At 33.1% G+C, this 20,733-nt stretch overlaps 1 protein-coding gene across 2 annotated transcripts in view; it reads left to right on the top strand.

Annotated features, from left to right (window-relative positions):
• Window positions 1–20,733, top strand: part of LOC131028580 (probable CoA ligase CCL7) — a 123,511-nt gene that overhangs the window by 19,029 nt on the left and 83,749 nt on the right. Inside the window, exons 1-2 of one of the 2 annotated variants that reach the window (XM_057958892.2) lie at window positions 17,597–18,824; window positions 19,970–20,156. In XM_057958892.2, coding sequence (XP_057814875.1) covers window positions 17,817–18,824; window positions 19,970–20,156 — 1,195 coding nt within the window. In that variant the 5' untranslated portion in view covers window positions 17,597–17,816. Of the gene's footprint in view, window positions 1–17,596; window positions 18,825–19,969; window positions 20,157–20,733 lie in introns of those variants that run through there. The other variant, XM_057958891.2, reaches the window with a different exon arrangement.

The raw sequence follows: 20,733 nt of genomic DNA on the forward strand, positions 1-20,733 counted from the left end.
GCAACTGAGGAATGGGGAGAAAGCCAATTTTTGGACGGATTCATGGGATGGCAGACCTGCTTTGTTTCTTAGGGGGGCGGTAGCTCAAATCAAACACATGTCTAAGGCTTTTTGGGGCTCAAAAGTCAAGGATTGTTTGATTAAAGTACGATGTAATGATGTGGACGAGTGGAAGTGGAAGTGGAAGGATGTTGATTTGTTACCACTATCTCCTCAGCTAAAATTGGTGTTTAGTAGAATTTTGGAAGAGTACTCACCAGTACTTGGTCCGAAAGATGTTCTTAAATGGTGTGGATCAAAATCAGGGAATTATTCAGTCAAAATTGGCTATAATATCATTGAAAATGTAGAGGTCCAACTAGAGTGGCCTTCAAAGTTATGTTGGAGTTCTAAGTGTCTTCCTAAGGTTGAGGTGTTTGCTTGGTTGGTTCTGAAAAGAAGAATTTTGACGGGAGACATAATGATGAGATTGAGATTCAATGGCTCGTTCCAGTGTGTGATGTGCAAAGAGAAGGAAGAATCCTTAGATCATTTACTGATACAATGTGATTTGGCTCAAGGTGTGTGGAAATTCTTATTAGGAAAATTGGGGTGGCAGACTCCTCTTCCAGAGAATATAATTGACCTATTCAAAAGTTGGTTTTTGGAGTAGAGGAAGTTAGCCCTGTCGAGTGTATGGACGATTTCGCCTTCTATTGTTATTTGGGAATTATGAAAAGAAAGAAATAGGTGAGTATTCCAAGACAGTATAATTGCTGGACAGAGTTTGTGGCAGGGTGGAGTGGGCTATTTCTAAAGTGGTCTCTTCAGTGACAGTCAATCATAATTGTGTGAAACATCCGTATGGTTTGGTAGATAGCTTTATTCAAGCCAGGTGGCCTCTTATTCAGATCAGACCCATTCATGGGCTCCCGAGGGTTAATTCTTTGTGCAAAGATCTAGGTATTAAGGAGGCGATTTGGTCAAAACCTCAGCGGGGCTAGGTTAAGATTAATTTCGATGGGGCTTCGAGGGGTAATCCGGGCACCTGAGGAGCGAGATGTGTGGCCTATGATGATGAAGGGAAGGTTCTCTTCAAAGGTGCAAAAAGATTACAAGATGGTACTAAAAATGACACAAAGGTGCAAGCGGCTTTGTTAGCTACTGATCTAACAGTGAATATGAAGGCTTCGAAAGTCCACTTGGAGGGGGATTTCCAAGTGGTGATTAATGCTCTTATGAAAGGTGACACCCCGAGTTGGAAATTGAATAAGTTCATCACCTTAATTTGTGCAAAATTTAAATCTTTTTAAGATTTTTGCATTTCCCATGTTAGGAGAAGTGGAAATGTCGTTGCTGACGATTTGTCTAACGTGGCTTGTGAGTTGTCCAAGGGAGAGGTGAGGTGGTGGGACAATAATGACTGCAACGTTCAATGGAGTTAAGACGACTTGCTAAGTACCATACTATCACATCCCTGATATGTGCGATAGGCAATTTTCACCTATTTTAATGTGGTGAGGTTGGATCAAGCATTACAGGCAATAAATGTCGAATGTTTCCACAATGGCGACGCTTGTTGTGCGAGTCTCATTAATAGCTAAAAATGGAATTTATGCTCATTCAATGTGGCAGTTGAGCGAATTTGGTGGTGGGGATTACAATTTTTTTGCAGAGTTCAACGATTTTGTGTGGCTTCCAACATGAAAGCTAATTTCACCCTTAAATCTTCTAAGTTGATGCCTGCATTTTGGGGTCCTGTTCCTGTTAAAAGGCTTGAAAACATGTTTTTTGGTGAGAGATCCCCTGTTTTTGAAAGCTATTCAACTAGTTCTCGGCGAGGAGGTGGCTGTCACTAGCCACAGATACCGTTCGAGGGTGGACATTTACTCTCTAATTATGGCATGGGGACTAGACTTGGGCTATTCGTGCGAGGAGGTTAGAAATGTGATCAGGATGATAGTCTCGAGAGACTACCTTCTAAACATGGAGTGGGCAGTCTCGAGTTGGGGTTTTAACGTTCTCAAAGGTATACCAAAGGAAAATGCAGAGGTTCGGGGTAGACACATGAATATTCCCTTCCCGCGACGCCGTGAGGAGGTTAAAGCCAGGTTCCATGATGACGCGAGGAGAGGGTAGGAAGGATTGAAAATTTATGTTCAAATCATGGAGTTGGAGGAAGTTATTAGGCAGGTGAGGGAGGAAGCGAGGATGGTGGATGAGGTGCGGAGGAAGCGCCTGATTACTAGACGTCTTTCAGTGGAATTAGCAAGGCAAAATGAGTTGGATATTGGTGCGGTTGGCGGAATAAACAGGGTGGAGATGCTTCAAGTGCACTGATTGTAGCAGAGGTGAAGAAAGAAAGATGAAGGCATGGCGGACAAGGGTACATCTTGGTACCATTTTCCTTTTTGTTATTTTTGAAATCATAGCTTTCAATTAATTTCGTTTTGAATAGTTTATGCCAATTTAAGTTTGGCTTTATGTATATAGACAATTTCTCTCTAGTAGCTGTGGGGTAGGGTTTATGTGATTCTGGTCTGAGAACAAGAAGATTTTAGTAGGGTGGTTTGGTGGACTGTGGGTGGTTTTTTGGGTGGTTGATGTATTGATTTAGCAATATTTAATAAAATAAAAAATATTACAGATCATTTTTTTTTTTTTTTAATCTATTATAGTTCTACTATTTTCTAAGTTACATTTATAAAATAATAAATGTAATAAATTAATATTTAGTTATATACTTAATTTTTTTAATAATAAGTTATACGTTTAATTTTTAAAATATATTTCTATTTATTTTATTAATAATTCTATTATAATTTATAACATATAATTAAATGATTTTAAGATATATAACGTATATAATTTTTTTAATAATGAATTATATATTTAATTTTTAAATAATAAATTATATGTTTAATTTTATACATGTGGATATGTTTAATGTGAATTCTATTGCACTTTAGATAGTAAAAAAACACTCAAAAATATATGCAACCAGTTTCTATTGATTGTAATCAAACAATAACAATAATAGATACAATGCAAAGTGGAAAGTAAATTATGAAATGAATTTCAATAAATTCCGAGTCTTTAATTTGGAAATTAAAAACACAGTGTTAGTCACACAAGAAGATATTGAAGGCAAGGATGGAGTATGTTATTGGGACTTGTAACTGGACAAATAAAATATAGGACATTGAGTTGGTAAGGCATTGAGCGAATAGGTTTGGTTCAGAAAAAGTGCAGCTGCAGTTATGCTAACACACCGTGTTAGTCGCACATAGTTACAGGGAATGTAGGAAGCACATAACACACCATGTTATTGCTTTCGCTATAACATGACGGGTTTTTGCCCCGCCATCTCACAACAAGGAAGACTTAAGACAAAAATCTCCGTGGGGTGGTTTCCATTGATGTAAATAACACGACGGGTTATCCCACAAGAAGGAAGACTTAAGACAAAAATCTTTGCGGGGTAGTTTCCACCGATGTAAATAACACGACGAGTTTGCTGCCCTACCATCCCGCAACAAGGAAGTCTTAAGACAAAAATCTCTGTGGGGTAGTTTCCACCGATGTAAATGACACGACGGGTTTGTTCCCTCGCCATCTCGCAACAAGGAAGACTTAAGACAAAAATATTTGTGGGGTAGTTTCCACCGATGTAAATAACACGACGGGTTTGTTGCCTTGCCATCTCACAACAAGGAAGTCTTAAGACAAAGATCTTTGTGGGGTAGTTTCCATCGCGATGAAATAGTAGCCCCATCACCTTGCAGCAAGGACTTGGGAAAAGTGATCCCGTGGGATAATTAAAATAGAAGAAGGTGCACAATCTCGTTAGCTTGCAGGAAGGAAGTTTTTACAAAAGCATATAACATGCGTGGTAGTCGGTTTGTGGAACATAATTGCCCAGTGTATAACACACGTGTTAAATCAAATTCTTAATAAGAAATTACTTATTAATAAGTATATTTTTTAAAATAAATAATAGCAATAATTTTTTTTAATATTTTATCCACAAATCAATTTTAATAATAAGATGAACAATTTTATTTTGATTAAAAATATTAAATGAATTGACATTTAAATAACTATTAAAAATCTTAAATTTTAAATTTAGTAAATTTTTTTTATAATTATATTCAAAGATCATTATTTTGCATAAAAAGTCGAACAATTTAACTGACATGAAACTCAAACATAAAAAGAAAACATTTGACACCCACTGAGAAAAAAATCCTAAAAAGTTAAAAATAAAAGGCCGCGTCTATTCTGGTTCCAAAACGGACCTTTCATATAGTGTGTTAGTGACAGATTAGTCAATCGCAGTCGTTAATTGCAAAATCGACGGTATAAAACGCATGACTAACACACATGTTAGTCGATTTGTACTGTCGTTTTGAAGCCAGAATAGACGCGTCCAAAATAAAATGGACAACAAAAAATGGATGCATGTTTTCAGAGGAATCCTCATTTGCGGTGTTTGGAAAGATTTATCCTTCATATGTTCTTGCACAACTATGGCTGCCTTTGGATTTGTCAATATCACTTATTTTAGCTTTCGTTGATGAGTCAAATGAAAGATATTTAGCAAGGTTTAAATTCAAACAAAATTTGAGGGACAATTTTTAAGTTCAAAGTTAATAATTTAAATAAATAAAATTACATCCTACGCCTGAAACAGAACAATGTTAAAAACTTTAACAAAACAAATAAAGTTCAAAGCCCATAAGGATAGCAAAAATATAACTTAAAATCACTTAATTATTTATATATATGTACACTATGAAAAATTAATAAAAAAAAAAAATTTAACAGATCTATAAAATAATACAATATTATAAAAATTTATAAAAAAATAATAAAAAAAATTATTAAAAGAATAATAATAATAACATATAAAACATAAGAAACTAAACAAGTAATCAATTATATATAAAAAAAATGAACTATTTAAAAAAAATAAAAAATGCCCCAATAGCGTGCTATAGATAGGCACATATCTTGCTACGGATACAAAAGCTATAGAAAAAAATTCAATACGATCATGTTGGAGAGTACACCATAGGTAGGATGGTGGATGGGATGTGAAGTATGACACGGGGGTGCAAATAATCTCCATGATAGCTAGTGCCACTAGCAATAGCACCTTGGTGTGCAATGGGTAAGCCAAATAAGTGTTTAAGGTTAATTAAGGATTTTTTTGGTCCATTTTTTGTATATATTTGTGTAGTACATGAGGTCATTTGGTAATTTAGCAAATGATGTTGTTTGTACAACAAAGGTCTCCATGAGGTAGTGATAGCTTTAAATAAACTATGCATCCACTTTTAGATATCCAAACATGACTTAAACAAAACATTTAAATTAGGAATATGATCAACCTCCATTATCGATAAGCTCATGTTATGTTTACAATAGGGAGAGGGAAAGAGAGGGAGTTATAGGGATGGAAAGATGGAGAGATAAAGGAGTAAGGAGATAGACATAGAGAGGAAGATAGAGATGGAGATGTAGATGGAAAAGAAGAGGGATGTGGAGAGAAGGGATAGATAAAGATTTGAAGGAGAAAGGGATAGATAGAGATGGAAGATATATATATATATATATATATAGAGAGAGAGAGAGAGAGAGAGAGAGAGAGAGAGAGATGGAGGGAGAGATGGAGTGAATACAAAAGAGAGGGAGGGGAGATGAGAGCTAAATATATAGAGATAGATATAACTTGGGAAAGATAGAGGGGGTAACAGAGAAGGTTAAATATATAGAGAGGGAGAGATGGAAGGGGAGAGTCCAAGTTATAAGGTTTCTCTACCACACTCTATTGGAAACAATAGATAACAATAGCTATAAGCAATTAAAGTTGCATGTGGAGACTACAAAAAAAGAGGTCAAAATTCGATGTACTGTTTAAAATTTGTGGGTGCGCGAAGTTAGCTATAATGACTACTAGTATGCTTCCCCTACATGATTGTGAATCCTTTTGATGGTGTAGTTTCTCAAACCTAACAACTTTGTTGTTGTCTAGGTTTGATCCTATTAGACTTTATTTTGTTGTTTCATCTTATTGATTTTACTCGAAAGTAAAAATTAACTTCTATATACATTTTTCAAAACTTCTATATATACATTTTTTTAAAAAATGCTAAGAGATGACCATCTTATTATAAGCTATCAAAGTATGCCATGTTTCTAAACAATGTAGTTTAAGATAGTTTTAAGTATTTGAAATAAATAATATGTTATGAAACTCTAAAGAGTTAAACACTGTTAGAGGCAGAATTGGCGTATCATTTGTCTGAACGAGGCCTGCCAATGCTTCCTGTTGCTGTTTAATCAATCTTTAAACGGGAATATGCGTTCGAATCTCCATTCACACACGACCCCGCCTTGCCAGTTCTCGTAACTATGGCTGCCGCTGTTACAGCCGTCCATGTGATATGCTTCGCTTATTTACTCGCAGTGAAAGTGGTGATGGCGGTCTGAATGGAATCTGCAAACTGGAGGGAGATTCATCCGTTTGCAGTTGTCCTCTTGGATTTCACTATGTTGATGCCAAAAACACTTCCAAGGGATGCTCTCAACACGCTCAGCAACTCAACAAGTGCGGAGCAACTGCAGAAATGCGGTCGATTGGCCACATTTTGTAAAATGCGCCATATTTTTTAAGGTTTTTATAATTTGTTTAACAGATGTTTAGTGGAGAATTTCGTTGAAATTAGACGAAATCACGGAGAGAACTTTTTGGTAACAATTTTATTTAGAAATAAAAAGATCCAAAAGATCCACGGTGCTGATAATTTCATTGTACGTAATTATTTTTTACCAGTTTAGCACACGATTTTTGTAGTGACTGCAAAATAAGGTACGAAGCGACAGGAACACCATGCGTACGGTTTACATAACAATAATGTGCAAGTTGTCCTTTTTCATTGGAAAAAGCATTACCGTGAAAAGAGAAACACATAGTCAAAACAGACGGACAAAACGACCGTCGGGAAACAAAACCAATCGAAATGACCGACAACTTCACAGTTTGCATGTACAGCAATACAAAAATCAAAGGATGAAACATTTTCAATTGTCTTGCCTTGGTTTTTGTCAATTTTCTGTCATTGATTTTCAAAAATTCTTTGTCCATTTCATATAAGGAGACACCTTGGGCGTAAAAATTTTAGGCACTAAATATTGGGATTGCAGCAAGAGTAAATAAAAGCAGTTGCAATAATTTTTTTTGCAATTATGGTTGTTTGTACTATTTTTGTGGGCATGTTTTAATGAACCCAAAATGGTAAAACCATAAAAACTTCTAGAGGAATATAGAATTACATATAATTACGAAAAGACACATACATGTTGTTGAGCCTCTTAATTTCATATTTTTTCAGAAGGAAATTTCAAATCACTCAATTTTTTACAGCAGCTCCCCTACTTTAAGTAAGCTTATAGGGTCACATCATCAAATATGCACGTTAGCATGCTTTTTGTTGAGGTGTCCATAAAAACTCAAAAAATGTTAGCTAAGCAGTGGTGCATGAAATCATGTTTTATTGGTGTGCTGATATGACATCACATGATTTGTTGTTTTTTAGATCTAAGGAATACATTTCATTCAATTTTAGGTACTCGTCATCAACACTAACAACTTTGTAACTATTGGTGCAATATTTTTAATATTAGACATTAAATCAACAAATACTTTAACAATTATTTGAACATGTTCAACTTGTGGATACTCTTCCCTATTACAGATTTTGTTTTCAAAAATAGTAAAAGATACATCTAATATAAGTTTTCACTTTCAGAATTATTAAAACATGTTAAATTGTGACTCAATGATAGACCTTTTAAGATCTCCAATAAATTGGAGTTACACTTTATGGTGTCCTTCATATTCAATACTAGTTTTCCACAAATTATATTTTTGAATGTGATTTTTTGTTTGTTTTTGTTATTAATGTTGGTCATATTGGGCCTTAATAGCCAACAATGACAAGTTTAGCAAGAACTAAATTGTTAGCATGTATTATATGTATTATAAAAATATACACAACCATCGATAATTTTCACCTTGAGAAATATTAAGATTGTATAACTATTTTAAGTTGATATCCATAGAAAATATATTCAAATATGTTTTTCTTTTAGAAAATTACAATCTTAGGGTTATTTTAGATCTTTAGAGATTTTTATTTGTTTATTTTTTATCATTAAAAATAATTTTTTTTTACCTAAATTGTTTATACGTAAGAGTTCATCCAATAATTTATTAAAATTTTCAATATTTTTGTAATCTAATATTTTAATCTTAATTTATTTTTTAATTTTATATTATTATTATTATTATAACACTACAGAGACAACTACTCGTCACTATGGGACACTTCTTTTACATTTAAATTACATCATTTTAAAAATATATTAACAATTTCTAAATTTTATTCACAACAATCACGACACAAGTATGCATGATCCATTATTCAAACTTGGTCATAAAAATTTCTCACTCGAAGATGTGAAGGAAATTTATATTTATAAGGAGAATTGCATAACTTGTCACCCCATAGGTTGAGTTAAATGACTATTTACTTATTGCGTTATGTTATCTTCATGGTAAATGGCAATGTTCACAATGGTAGATATGGAATGAGGGTTTTTGTCTTAACAATCATAATTTATAAAAAATTGTGAATAGGTAGGGGATGATTATTAAAATAATTTATAACATTAATTTTTTTTTTATCGATAATGGGTCGAGGCCGTAAACATTATTAATTCTGAAAAATAATTACAAAAATGTACAAATTCATTTTGGTGTGGGCACTGGTAAGAAAGAACCGAATGAAGAAAACCTTGACTTCTTAAGGGATTACAATAATGATTTGAGAAATACATCATGCTGTCAACAATTTAACCATGACTTCTACATAATGAATCTGAGTTATAAGTGAAGCCTTCGTATGGTAAGGGCGAGCGGGGAGACCCAGTATTTGTTCGAATGTTGACCGAGCGGGGGATGAGCGAGATGGATTCTGCATGCTGCAAACACAGAGCAATACTATCCTGCAAACTCAAAGTTAGGATACCATTTAACCATGTAAAACTATGAAAGGAAGTAAGCCAACTGCATCAGCTCCACCTGAAACCAGAGCCCCTTAATGTTTTCAGAATAAGGTTTTCTATCAAAATTGCCTTCTACTACAATAAGAATACGAAATGAATCAGGGCCATGACAACCGTGGTCAAAAAATTGAGAGAGTTGAGGGTTCCCAATGTACCCCATCCACGTGATCCCCGATACATGAAGGTGAAATATAATCAGAAATATTAATAGAAGTATCTACAACATCATACCTATAGCCACATGAAATGCAAACGTGTTAATATATCTGCCTTGCATTATATGAGCACACTTGCATCTATGTGTGTATACTTATGTTGAGATAGATACTTCATTAATACACCCTATAACATAAAATTGCAAATTAAATACAACTTAGAGTTAATGATATAAATATGTGAAAGCCGCTATAAAGATGTATTGCATATCATAAGAGTAATCTTAAGCGTCTGCTTATTATAAACATATCTTCAAAAGACGAGTCATCTCCTATCTAAAAATAGTAGAGTATAAAAGTCTTTTATATGGATTAGCTTTGTTTAGATTAACCAGAATGTCGCAGCCCCAACTTACTCAAAAGGCAAGCCCTTTACCTTGAACCCCTACCTGGTTCGATGGAGAGCCCTTTGGCGATTCAGAAGATTTCAAATTCCCCATCTCGGCTATCATGTCCATGTTGAGACCTTCGTCCTGAAGGTATATGGCCAACTAATGGCTGTAGGGAGGAATTTTCACATTGAACCACCACATGAGGAAGTTGACATTCCTCTGGATGATGGGCCTTCTGTTGGCAAACTTCGCAGGATTATCATGAATCAGTATTGGGAACCAAGGAACTTGGCGGTTGTTCTGCATGAAGATATCATAATGCCTTGGCTTGGGGGCCAAAAGATCAGAAGTAACATTAACCATTACTCGGTCAAGCTCTATCAGAATGCTATTCTTAAAAACCTTTAAACATCATTCCCTGATGAAATCCCTATTAGGCTCGAAATGGAGTACTACGACTAGGAACATAGAGGAAATATTAGAATTTGCTCTGGTCTGTCCTCGTTGGTGATGAAATCTTCCCCTAAAATTTGAGTAACCGAGTTGATGACCAGGTCGTGAGGATATTTCATGAGGCCTGTTAGCCAAGCTGCCTTTATTTCCCCAGAAATGGTTGTTTGTCTTTTCGAGCTCGAGAGCTTAAGTATAGTATCCATGATGTTTGAATTTTGCTTAGCAGAGAATGAAGAGGTAGAGAAGAAACAATCTTAATAAAGCTAGAGGTTTGTCTTGAAAGTTGGGTGTGAGAATGAAATGAATTTAATTGAGAATGAGCTGGAATGATTATTCCTCATTAATAAGCATTGGTGAAAGTACTTGCTTGAGAGGCATATAGAAAAGAAATCAATGCAAGACCATCCTCGAGATTCCATCATTCAATATCGCACATGCTTAGTGTCTGGTAATTTTTGATTTTTTTTTAATCAAAAGAATAAAAGAAGTTTCAATTTATTATTTTTGTATATAGTTGATGTAGGAGTATTTAGGTTTATGAGAAATCTTGTGTTGCCAAAAAATGTTGATGATTGAATGTTGGTTTCCATTCTATTTTTTGTGTTTTTTTAGGTATCATCCAATCCTAATACTAGGAATGCTTGAACCACCATTGTGTACAACAAAATTTTGTTGATTTTTTTGTCTTAAAAAACAATAACAAAATCTCTTGATCTTGTTGAGGGTGATGATCGATATTTTAAGGCTAGTCTAGATCCTCACAACAAGATGCATGTTGTAGACAATGTATTATTGCACTAACAAACTTACTCCTTTTGAGTTGCATTGTTATGGTCTTACGAGCCCCCCCTCACATACTCGTTTCACATCATTGATATGACGTGATGCACACATTGATCTAGTTCATACATTATTTGTTGTGCATAAGTATTTGTAAGTTATATAGTGTGTTTCATGATCAACACAATTGATAGGTAAGCATCACTAACAATTCAAGTCAAAATGCCCAAATGGCTAAGTTGAGCATTTGTTGAACTCCATATGCTTAGTTTAAAAAAAAAAAAACCTTCTCATTAACAAATATTAAAATATTTAAGAGATTCGTTTCTAATTTTTAAAAATAGAAATAGAATCTATATGGAAAATTGTATAAATCATTAGTTTATATTGTTTTTAAATTCTTAACTATTCTTATGTTATAATTCAAAGAATATGTGCATGTAGCTTTTGAAGTTGACAACAAGTAGTTGGGAAGAAAGCAAACAAGGAGAGTAATAGACATGGGTAGTCATGAATATATCGCAAACTAAATATGTGTGTGTGGCTTGGGAATATTTTGAAGTTGACAATTGTTACCTTGGGAAGAAAGCAAACAAAAGAATACTAGACATGGGTAGTAAAATTTTTATCACAAATTGAAGATTTACTAGCTAAGGAGAATGGATTGGTAAAACTTTTTCAACCCTTTGGAGAACATACATCAATGATCAAAATGTGAAGCCTAGAAGTGATCAAACTAATAAGAAAGTCTCACATATCATTGGTTTATATTATCTTTAAATTCTTAACAATTTGTTTATTATAATTCAAAGAGAGAGAGGATGCATGTATGTGTGGTTGGGAAGTAAGCAAACAAGGAGAGCAATAGACATGTGTAGTCAAAGAGATGCTTACTAGTAAAATTGATTGGTACTTCAGTAAGTAATTTTTTTCAACTCTTTTGAGAACATACCACAAGAAGAATGCAGATCCTACAAACTGAAGGTTGAAAAGATATCACATACTTAAATTTTTCCACCAAAGGAAAATGGATTGGTAATTTTGTAAGTAATTTTTTAAAACCCTTTGGACAACATATTTTCACAATGAGAATACGTATCATATAGATTGAAGAGAATGCCAATAAATTTGAAATTTCTTCTATGTTGAATCCATTATTGATTAAAATGATCCAACCAAGTAGGTCTATTTGAAGAGAGGTTACTTGTAGCATTGATACTTATTTCATCGAATGGAGTAACCTGTAGTAAAAAATTATATAAAATACTTTATAGCATGGGTCCCACGTGCCTAATCCTCTAGAAGGGTGAGAAAGCAATTGTCAGTAAAATGACCATTATTGAGATATTTAGGAAGAAAACTAGGGAGATAAATGTCTTTGACAAGCCATCTATATTTATAGTTGGCCAAAAGATAACTAAAACCTTCAACAAAGAACACAAAATGAAGGGGCTAAAGGTGCTATTGCTTGATGGAGATAGAGAGTCCAAACTTTTTAAACTAAGAATTATTATAGGTAGTGCGTGCTAAATAATCTTAAAAATACATGAGAATAAATTGAAAATAAAGGAGCCCAAACTCAAGAGTTTGGAGCATGGCCATCATGAAGCACCACACAATTTTATCAATCTTTCTCAAAATCAATTTTGACAAAAGTGATCTTTTGAGAAGATGATCGAGCCCATTTCATATCTTCTCAAATCTTTTATTTAGGCTCATAGAAACCAAACATAAAAAACTCTTGATATGAAGAGACAAGTCTTTGTCAATTATCTTGTAGGACACATTTAAGAGAGTGTTAGGCCTCTAGCTAGTGATGAGCTTACAATCAAATTTTGGGAATGAATTTGATATTCCCTTGGTTGATAAATGACCCCAAAGATTTGGCATGTATGGCTTCCAAATAAGATTTGATAAATAGGCTAATGACTTGTGGGGAGGGTTAAGTAGTAAACAAACTTGTAATTTTGCATAAAAGCTTCTAAAATTTGACACAAGTTTGTGAGGCTCATTGATGACTTCTTGATTGCATTGATTCTATTATAAAATCTTTTGGATCAAATAAGATAAAATAATTCTTTGCTCATTTATTTTAGATTCTATGCTAATGCATATGGGTTTGGATTTGAGATCCATGCGATATAAAAGCCTTAACAAAATTACATTTGAGTAAAAGTACTAGAAAAAACCATGTATGGTTATTTTTATCTATGTTTTAAATTACATTCTATAGCCCATCATTGGGATGGTAATAATAAAATTATAAGAGGTTTGTAGGTTTGGCTCGAAACACAAAAGCCAAATATTTCTATACTAGTTTGAAGAAAACTTTAAGAGAAAACATGAGACAAAACTGATGAACAATTGAAATATGACAACAAAAGTATATAATGCAATTGTGGTGCACATGAAATATTTAAGAATATATACAAGAAAAGGGGATACACATGCTTAAAAATATAATGGTGGATAAATAAATAAGAATAAAATAAATGGTGGATAAATAAGAATAGGAATAAAGTTATTGATTTTCAAGCTCATATCATCCAAATAATTGGTTCTCAATTTTAGGAACCAATCAAGGTCAATAAGGGGTTGCTTGAAGATGCACCTCTAGTTAATTGTAATGTCCCCTTTCTAGTACACATTTTATGATGTTGTCGTTAGCCTATTTTTCCATGGTTCCGTATGCTAACCAAGACATTAAAGGGATCTTGAGGATATTTGGCCTAGGTAGTTTCAATTGCCAATGATTTTGATGTGTTTTTGAGATACTTACTATTTATAGCAAGTCAGCTGGGCCAGGTCAAGATCAACATTGAACTCACGAGTAATATCTTGATGATGATAGTTGTTGTTTTTTATTGGAGTTTTAATAATCGTTCGCGATTATTAATTTATTTATCGATAAAGTAAAGTTATAAAGTTAAATTAAATATTTAACTTTATTAATGTGGGAACTTAAGTAAAGGGAAAAGTTATTTTAAAATTAAAAGTTCCCTTTCAATTAAAGTACTTGGAGACTTAAATATTAAAAGTGAAGTGTTTTATTTATCCCACATCGACCGAAGATGTGTGTGGGCTCTCTTGGAAAAGTTATAAAAGACTCTTTAAGAGTTTTTTTTGGATATGCTGGATTGAATAAAGAATTTATGAAATTGTGTGGAGAGTTCATCTTTAAGGGCTTAGAGGAGGAAATCCCTTTGCTAACAATTCCTATGTCGTTGGAAGACACAGTTTGGGAATTTGAGTGGGCATCAAGCTCTTCCTAAGCTAGCTGTACCTATTCATCCTCTGCTGTGAGTTTTGTGGGAGCCGTACGAAGCTAGGAAGGTTCCGTATTGATTTGAGACACCATTGAGAGGGTCGTACATGACTGAACAACCACTATAAGCAATGTGCAGGGTTTTATTTGACTGGGAAAGGGGGCCGTATGGGTCTGAACCACCAACTAGCAACCATGTTTAGGTCTAAAAAATTTATGAGAAGTGTTGTATTACCTAGGAGCAGGACATTAAGAGTTTAAGTTAACATTTCTGAGCATTGAGACTGCTGGTGAAGATTGGTGAAAGCTACAACAAATAGGAATTTGATCAATCTTCTCCCTTGTTTATTCAAATGCTAAGTTTGGTTGCTGCAATAGGACTGAATACTTCTCACTGTTTGGAGACATATCATTTCGACATTGACATTTATGTCTGATTGTATTGTCTAAACATATTTATTGATATCAGAAGAAAACTAAGTTGAATTTGAATGCATAAGTTATGAATTTGGTTTATGTTTCCTTGTATATCTTTTTGTATATTTCCATTTGCATTTGGCATTAAAAAACAAACCATAAACTCAAAGAAGAAACTCATAAAATCAGACTTCAAGTTGGATACATGCCAAGTGTTTGACAAAATGCCAAGCAACCCAAACTAAAAAAAAGGGCAAAAAGGATAGGGGATCTTACATTATTTTATTTACAAGCCCAAAAGGCTTGGTAGCTTGAAGGATTTGTTGGCCAGTCTTCTTATTATTTATCATTGTCCATTCCTAAGAGTTGTTGATAATGGCTTTTCCATTGCCAATTGTGGTTTTCAAAATTGTTCATGTGTTTTTCCATTGAAGGACAATCCTTAATCTTATGTTGGATTGATTGGTTTATTAAAGTATTCAATAGGACAAGAATTTGTATCTTACATGGAAGTATAATGTCTCCTTCAAACCTTGAAAGAGTTTAAAATCAACACATAACTCATGTTGTGGGTAGGAAGAGTAGAACTCATTTTGCTCATGGCATATAGACTAAATAAAAAGCTTGATAGGTTGATTGACGAAAGAAAAAAGGATAGTGGCAAGCTAGGTAACTCCACTTACATAGGGATTGAACTACAATCCTAAGACTACAAGTAGAAACAACAAAGGCATTCAGAATAAATTATATGTTGCATTTAATAATAGTAGAATATTGATTTGTGTTGGAAAATCTTGACAAAAAAATATGTTTGTTCAAGTTTTGGACTATGTCCTTGATACCATGAGCCTCAGAAGTGGTTTGTGACCGACACTTAAGAATACTTTAAAAAAAAATATGGCCAACAAAATAAGCAATTAGAGTATAATGCTCAAACCATGCTCAAGTAGTATTAAGTTCAAGCAATTTCAAAACACCATCAGGTAGAGATTCTTGTGAAGGAGATATAATACTTCGTGGAAATAGTTGAGATGAATTCTAAGCTCTTTTAAGAGCCATGGCTATTACTATTAATTTTGGTAGTAATAATATCAATTGATGTGCCTCCTTTGTCAAGGTGACCATTATAAATAAGAAAACACATTGCTTAAGGGTAGATGAGAAACTAATTCACTAGTATAAATGCAAATATGCTAGAGAGATCACAAATGATATGCAATGCAACAAAAGTGAAAGTTCAAATCCTAACAAAGACCAAAAACATGCCGTATAATATTATTTCATGATGTAAAATTGTTACCAAAACATTTTTTTACGATATTATAAAGATTTAAAAAAAAAATTGACTAATAATTATTACTAGTATAAATGGAAAAAAATATTATTATTGTATGGCTATTCATATAAGTCATCTTGAGATTATTTTAAGACAAATTATTTATGATTTGATAATGCAATAAATATTCATAATTAATTAACTTTTTTTATTAAACAAATAAACAAATGTTAGTTATTTAGATTAAATCATTTCTAAAATATAAATTTTTCTAATAATTCAACTTTTTTCATATTGATTTCATTGCCATTCTATTTTTTCCTTTAAATTCTATATATAATTTTTTAATAATTTATTTTCTCATTTTGTTGAAGTTAATTGTTTTAATTTTTAATTGCTAAACTTTTTAATTTAAACATTATTTTTTTCTTAATTTGAGATTAGCAAATTAATTTATTTTTATTTGTCATTTTGTTATTTTTTTGTCATGCCATTTTTAATTTATATATAAAAATTGTGTATATATTTACAAAAATAAATAAAAGTTCTTAAATTTAATGTAGATTAATTCAATAAAATGTATATAGATAAATAAAAATTAGACTAATTAATTATGAAGTTGAGTTGATTTGAATATTGAATTAGTAATTAAAATGTGTGAATGCAATAAAAACCATGTGTATATTAATAGAAAATTCACGAATGTACAAATATTTGAATATTTAGATTTGGTTAATCTCGGGGTTAAAAATATTGAGTATTAAGAGCTATTAGTCACTTAAGATTATAATCTTTTGTTGACGCCATGGAAGAACAAGTTTGCTTGTCTAAGACCAATTCACAATTGTAATCTTGTCTTTTATCTACAAACTCATCATGTGTATTTTGTTGATCTCTATTCTTTATTTTGCTTGATCACCACTGGTTTATATAATTTTTAGCTTTCACTTACATTAATGCTCAAAATTTGAATAATATTAAAAAAAAATAAAAATTTAATCATGTAAACATTTTGTTTTTGCAAAGCTAGATTCCTTTTAGAGCACCAATTGAAGTGTGTATATGCAACTGATATTTAAATTATTTGCTCAAACATATCACACAAACTTGTATTGATCATGGGACAACTTCAAAACCACCAACGAATCTTAGAACAAAAGGTACTAAATCTTAATGGATGATGTGTACATGGAAATAAGTGCAAGTATAAGTCTTAAAATCAAAAGGATAAAATGAATATATAAGGAACCTGAAAGAGGATAAGTGGTAAGTGTATAAAAAGATGTGTACTAAAGCATGTAAATTAAATAAGACAAAAAGATTCCACTTTATACAACATGTAAATTAAATAAGACAAAAGATTTCACTTTATACAAAATCTTTATACAACATGTAAATTAAATAAGACAAAAGATTCCACTTTATACAAAATTATGATATTTGTTAATAAATTTTTATACTGAAATTTTTTTCAAAAAATAAAAACAAAACTAATATAAATTAGTATAAATATATAAAATTTTCATTACAATTTATATTAAATATTGAATTTAAATGTTTAAAAAAAATTATCTACTAAATGTTTAAATAAGGTTTTATTGAATTCAATTGTATTAGTTGAAAGATTTACATAATTAAATTAAAAAACAATCTTAATTAAAAAAAAATATATATATATTTTTAATAATATTTACCCCTATTTACTGATATATGGAACAACAGCAAATTTGAGAACAGTTACGGGGAGCATCTAGAACAAAAGATTCGCAACAGAGACCAAAACAAGATCGAGAGAGCACAGAAGATCAACAGAAACGTGGTGGACTAGAATGGTTTTCAACGACGTCTTTTTCTTCGTGCTAAATAAGCTAGACCGTACTAATGATACATGCACTATGCGAGTCTCTGTAATCTTGGAACAATCCAATTATAGTAGTAAGCATTGCGGAACAAAAGATTAAACCAGAATGGAAAAGGCCGGTTACGGGAAGGATGGAATATTCAGGTCCCTCCGACCTCCATTGATACTTCCAATGGAAGATGAGGCAAACATAGTTTCTTTTCTATTTAGAGATTCATCACCTTATGCTCATAAATTAGCGCTAGTTGACGCTGATTCTGGTGAAAAGCTCTGTTTTGGAAAATTCAAAGATAAAGTGTATCAGGTGGGCGCTGGATTACACCAACTGGGTATTAAGAACCAAGATGTTGTACTTATATTTGCCCCCAATTCTATTAACTTTCCATTGTGTTTCTTTGGAATAATCTCAATTGGGGCAGTGGCAACTACTGTGAATCCATTGTATACGACCAAGGAGGTTTCCAAACAAGTGCATGACTCAAAGACCAAACTCATAATTACCGTGCCTGCGCTCTGGGATAAAATCAAGGATTTGGGTCTGCCTGCAGTAATTATAGGATCTTACAATCTGAGTATGTCTACATCAGGCATCCCTATCACTCTTTTTTCTGAAGTGTTAAACATGGGACTTAAGGAGGGTCCACCTATGGTTAGATTCAAGCAAACAGACATAGCTGCACTGTTGTATTCTTCTGGGACCACTGGGACGAGCAAAGGGGTAGTTTTATCTCATAGGAATTTTATAGCATCTGTTTTGATGCTGGGCAGCGACCAAGAAGCCAGGGGTGAAAAGAATTTGACTTGGTTGTCTGTTCTTCCCATGTTTCATGCATATGGCCTAGTAAATGTCATGACTGCTCAGCTTCAAAGAAAGAATACTGTGGTTTCGATGGGTAGATATGATTTTGTGTGGATGCTAAAAGTCATTCAAGAGTACAAGGTAACGCACTTGCCAATAGTGCCACCCATAATGATCGCGCTTGCAAAGCATAAGGATATTGTGGCACAGTATGATCTGTCTTTTCTGAAAGAAGTTATTACTGGAGCTGCACCATTGGGCAGAGATATTATAGAGGAGTGTGCCGCAAACATCCCTAATGCTGTAATTCTTCAGGTGACCTACATGTATCCGTATACCATAATAACTCCACTATAGTTCAAGAACTCCATTCCAATATCCATACATTATGGGGATTAGATTTAAATATCTTTGATTTCTTTGATGGTCTAGTAAGCTATCTTATGCTTCTTTACAAATTCATCCAAGACGTGATTCCACACAAGACTGAAGTCTGTCCCAAAGGGAATTCTCCCATTGGTCAGGTTTTTCAATTGTCTGCTCATTCATTCAATAGAGAATTATGCAATTGAAACAAAAACAATGGTTAAAAAAGTCGTATTTTTGGAATGGTTTGCCGCTAATGCATTGTGTTGTGTAGTCGATAATAATAACCATGACATTGTCGATTGACTCCTTGATTTTAGGGAATCTAATGTCTATCTGAATGTCTCATGCAATTTCTCTTGATTTACTTATTGACATACGTTGAATGTAACGTCAATGCTCCTTAGCTACAACTTTTCAATATCTACATCCAATGGAACCATATAGACAAAATATCATGCACATTATTAAAGAGTGTCGACAAAGAAAACCACTTCACGCATCAGTTTATGACTTAAACGTTAGGTAATGCAGACAGTATTCTTCCTTTTCTAATTTGTGAAAATTTGAACAAGTGGATCATTTCATCATTGAAATTGGTAAAATTTGAATTAGTCTCAATATTCAATTCATGTAGGAAGTGATCACAGATGAAAAATCATTTCATGGGTTGTCTTTGTCTTTTGTAAGTCAGTGGTAGTAACTCGTTGTTGATTGCATCCATTCTTAAAGCCCCCAACGAACTGCATTAATCAAATGCCTAGTCAATATTGAAGATGGCTCCCCATTTTGGAAAAAGACGTGCAGGAGTATCTACATGTTATTTCTATTATGTATGTATCAAATATGCACATTGTTAAATTCTCAAATCATAAATACTGGGATCTGCACCCACATTTACACCTGCACTTTAGGTAATTTTGTTCAACACTAAAAAGTTTGTCTACAAACCTTAATGTTTATATTTCTATGAACTAGTTTGTTTTTCAGTACCTGGATCGGTGTTTTTGGAAGATAACTCAAGAAAGCATAAGATATAAGTCTGAAATTAGTGAAATCTGTAAACCTAAATAAAATCGTCTTTTTTCGAACAGGGCTATGGTCTAACCGAAACTTGTGGCATTGCAACAATGGTGGCCAGGGAAAGAAAAGGTCACTTTGGGTCTTCAGGAACATTAGTTTCAGGCATTGAAGCAAAAATTGCCAGCCTAGAAATAGGGAAGCCTCTTCCTCCTAATCAGAGAGGAGAGATTTGGCTCCGTGGGTCCAATATCATGGCAGGTAGATGCATTGCAAAGCTTTGACTCTTGCATATTATATTTTATCTAATATCAATATGAATGTATGCAATGGTGATTTAGGATTGATCATCACTGCAAATTTGCCTTACCTACTTAAAATTCACCTTTCTCTGTGGCAATTAACTTTTTGACTGTTGTTGGTGCTGTATTTAATCTTACCATACAGTTGCATTCTGAGATGCCTGGTAAAAATTTAATTCCTACTTCTGAGTGTTTGCATGGAGATCATGTTGCATATGTACATGCTTTTAAAGGTGTAATGTTACCATTATTATTCAAGTCAATGTTGTTACCAAGAAATCATAATCTGTAATTGTGATATTTATTTCACAGTCTGCTATTGTTAGTATGATTTATTCCACAATTTCAATCTTAAGCAGATGTATGTAAGAAGTGAGGTTTACATTTTTGCCCATTTCTTTATGCTTCTTTTCCTAAATACCTTGGTTATCTTGATTCAGATCTGCTAGTAATATGATCTCTACTTTCTTCATAATTATAAAACACCGCATTTCTTGATAATCAGGTTGTAGATATAAATGAATGTATGAAATTGC

Source organism: Cryptomeria japonica, chromosome 8, assembly GCF_030272615.1.
Source record: "Cryptomeria japonica chromosome 8, Sugi_1.0, whole genome shotgun sequence".
NCBI classification, from domain to species: Eukaryota; Viridiplantae; Streptophyta; class Pinopsida; order Cupressales; family Cupressaceae; genus Cryptomeria; species Cryptomeria japonica.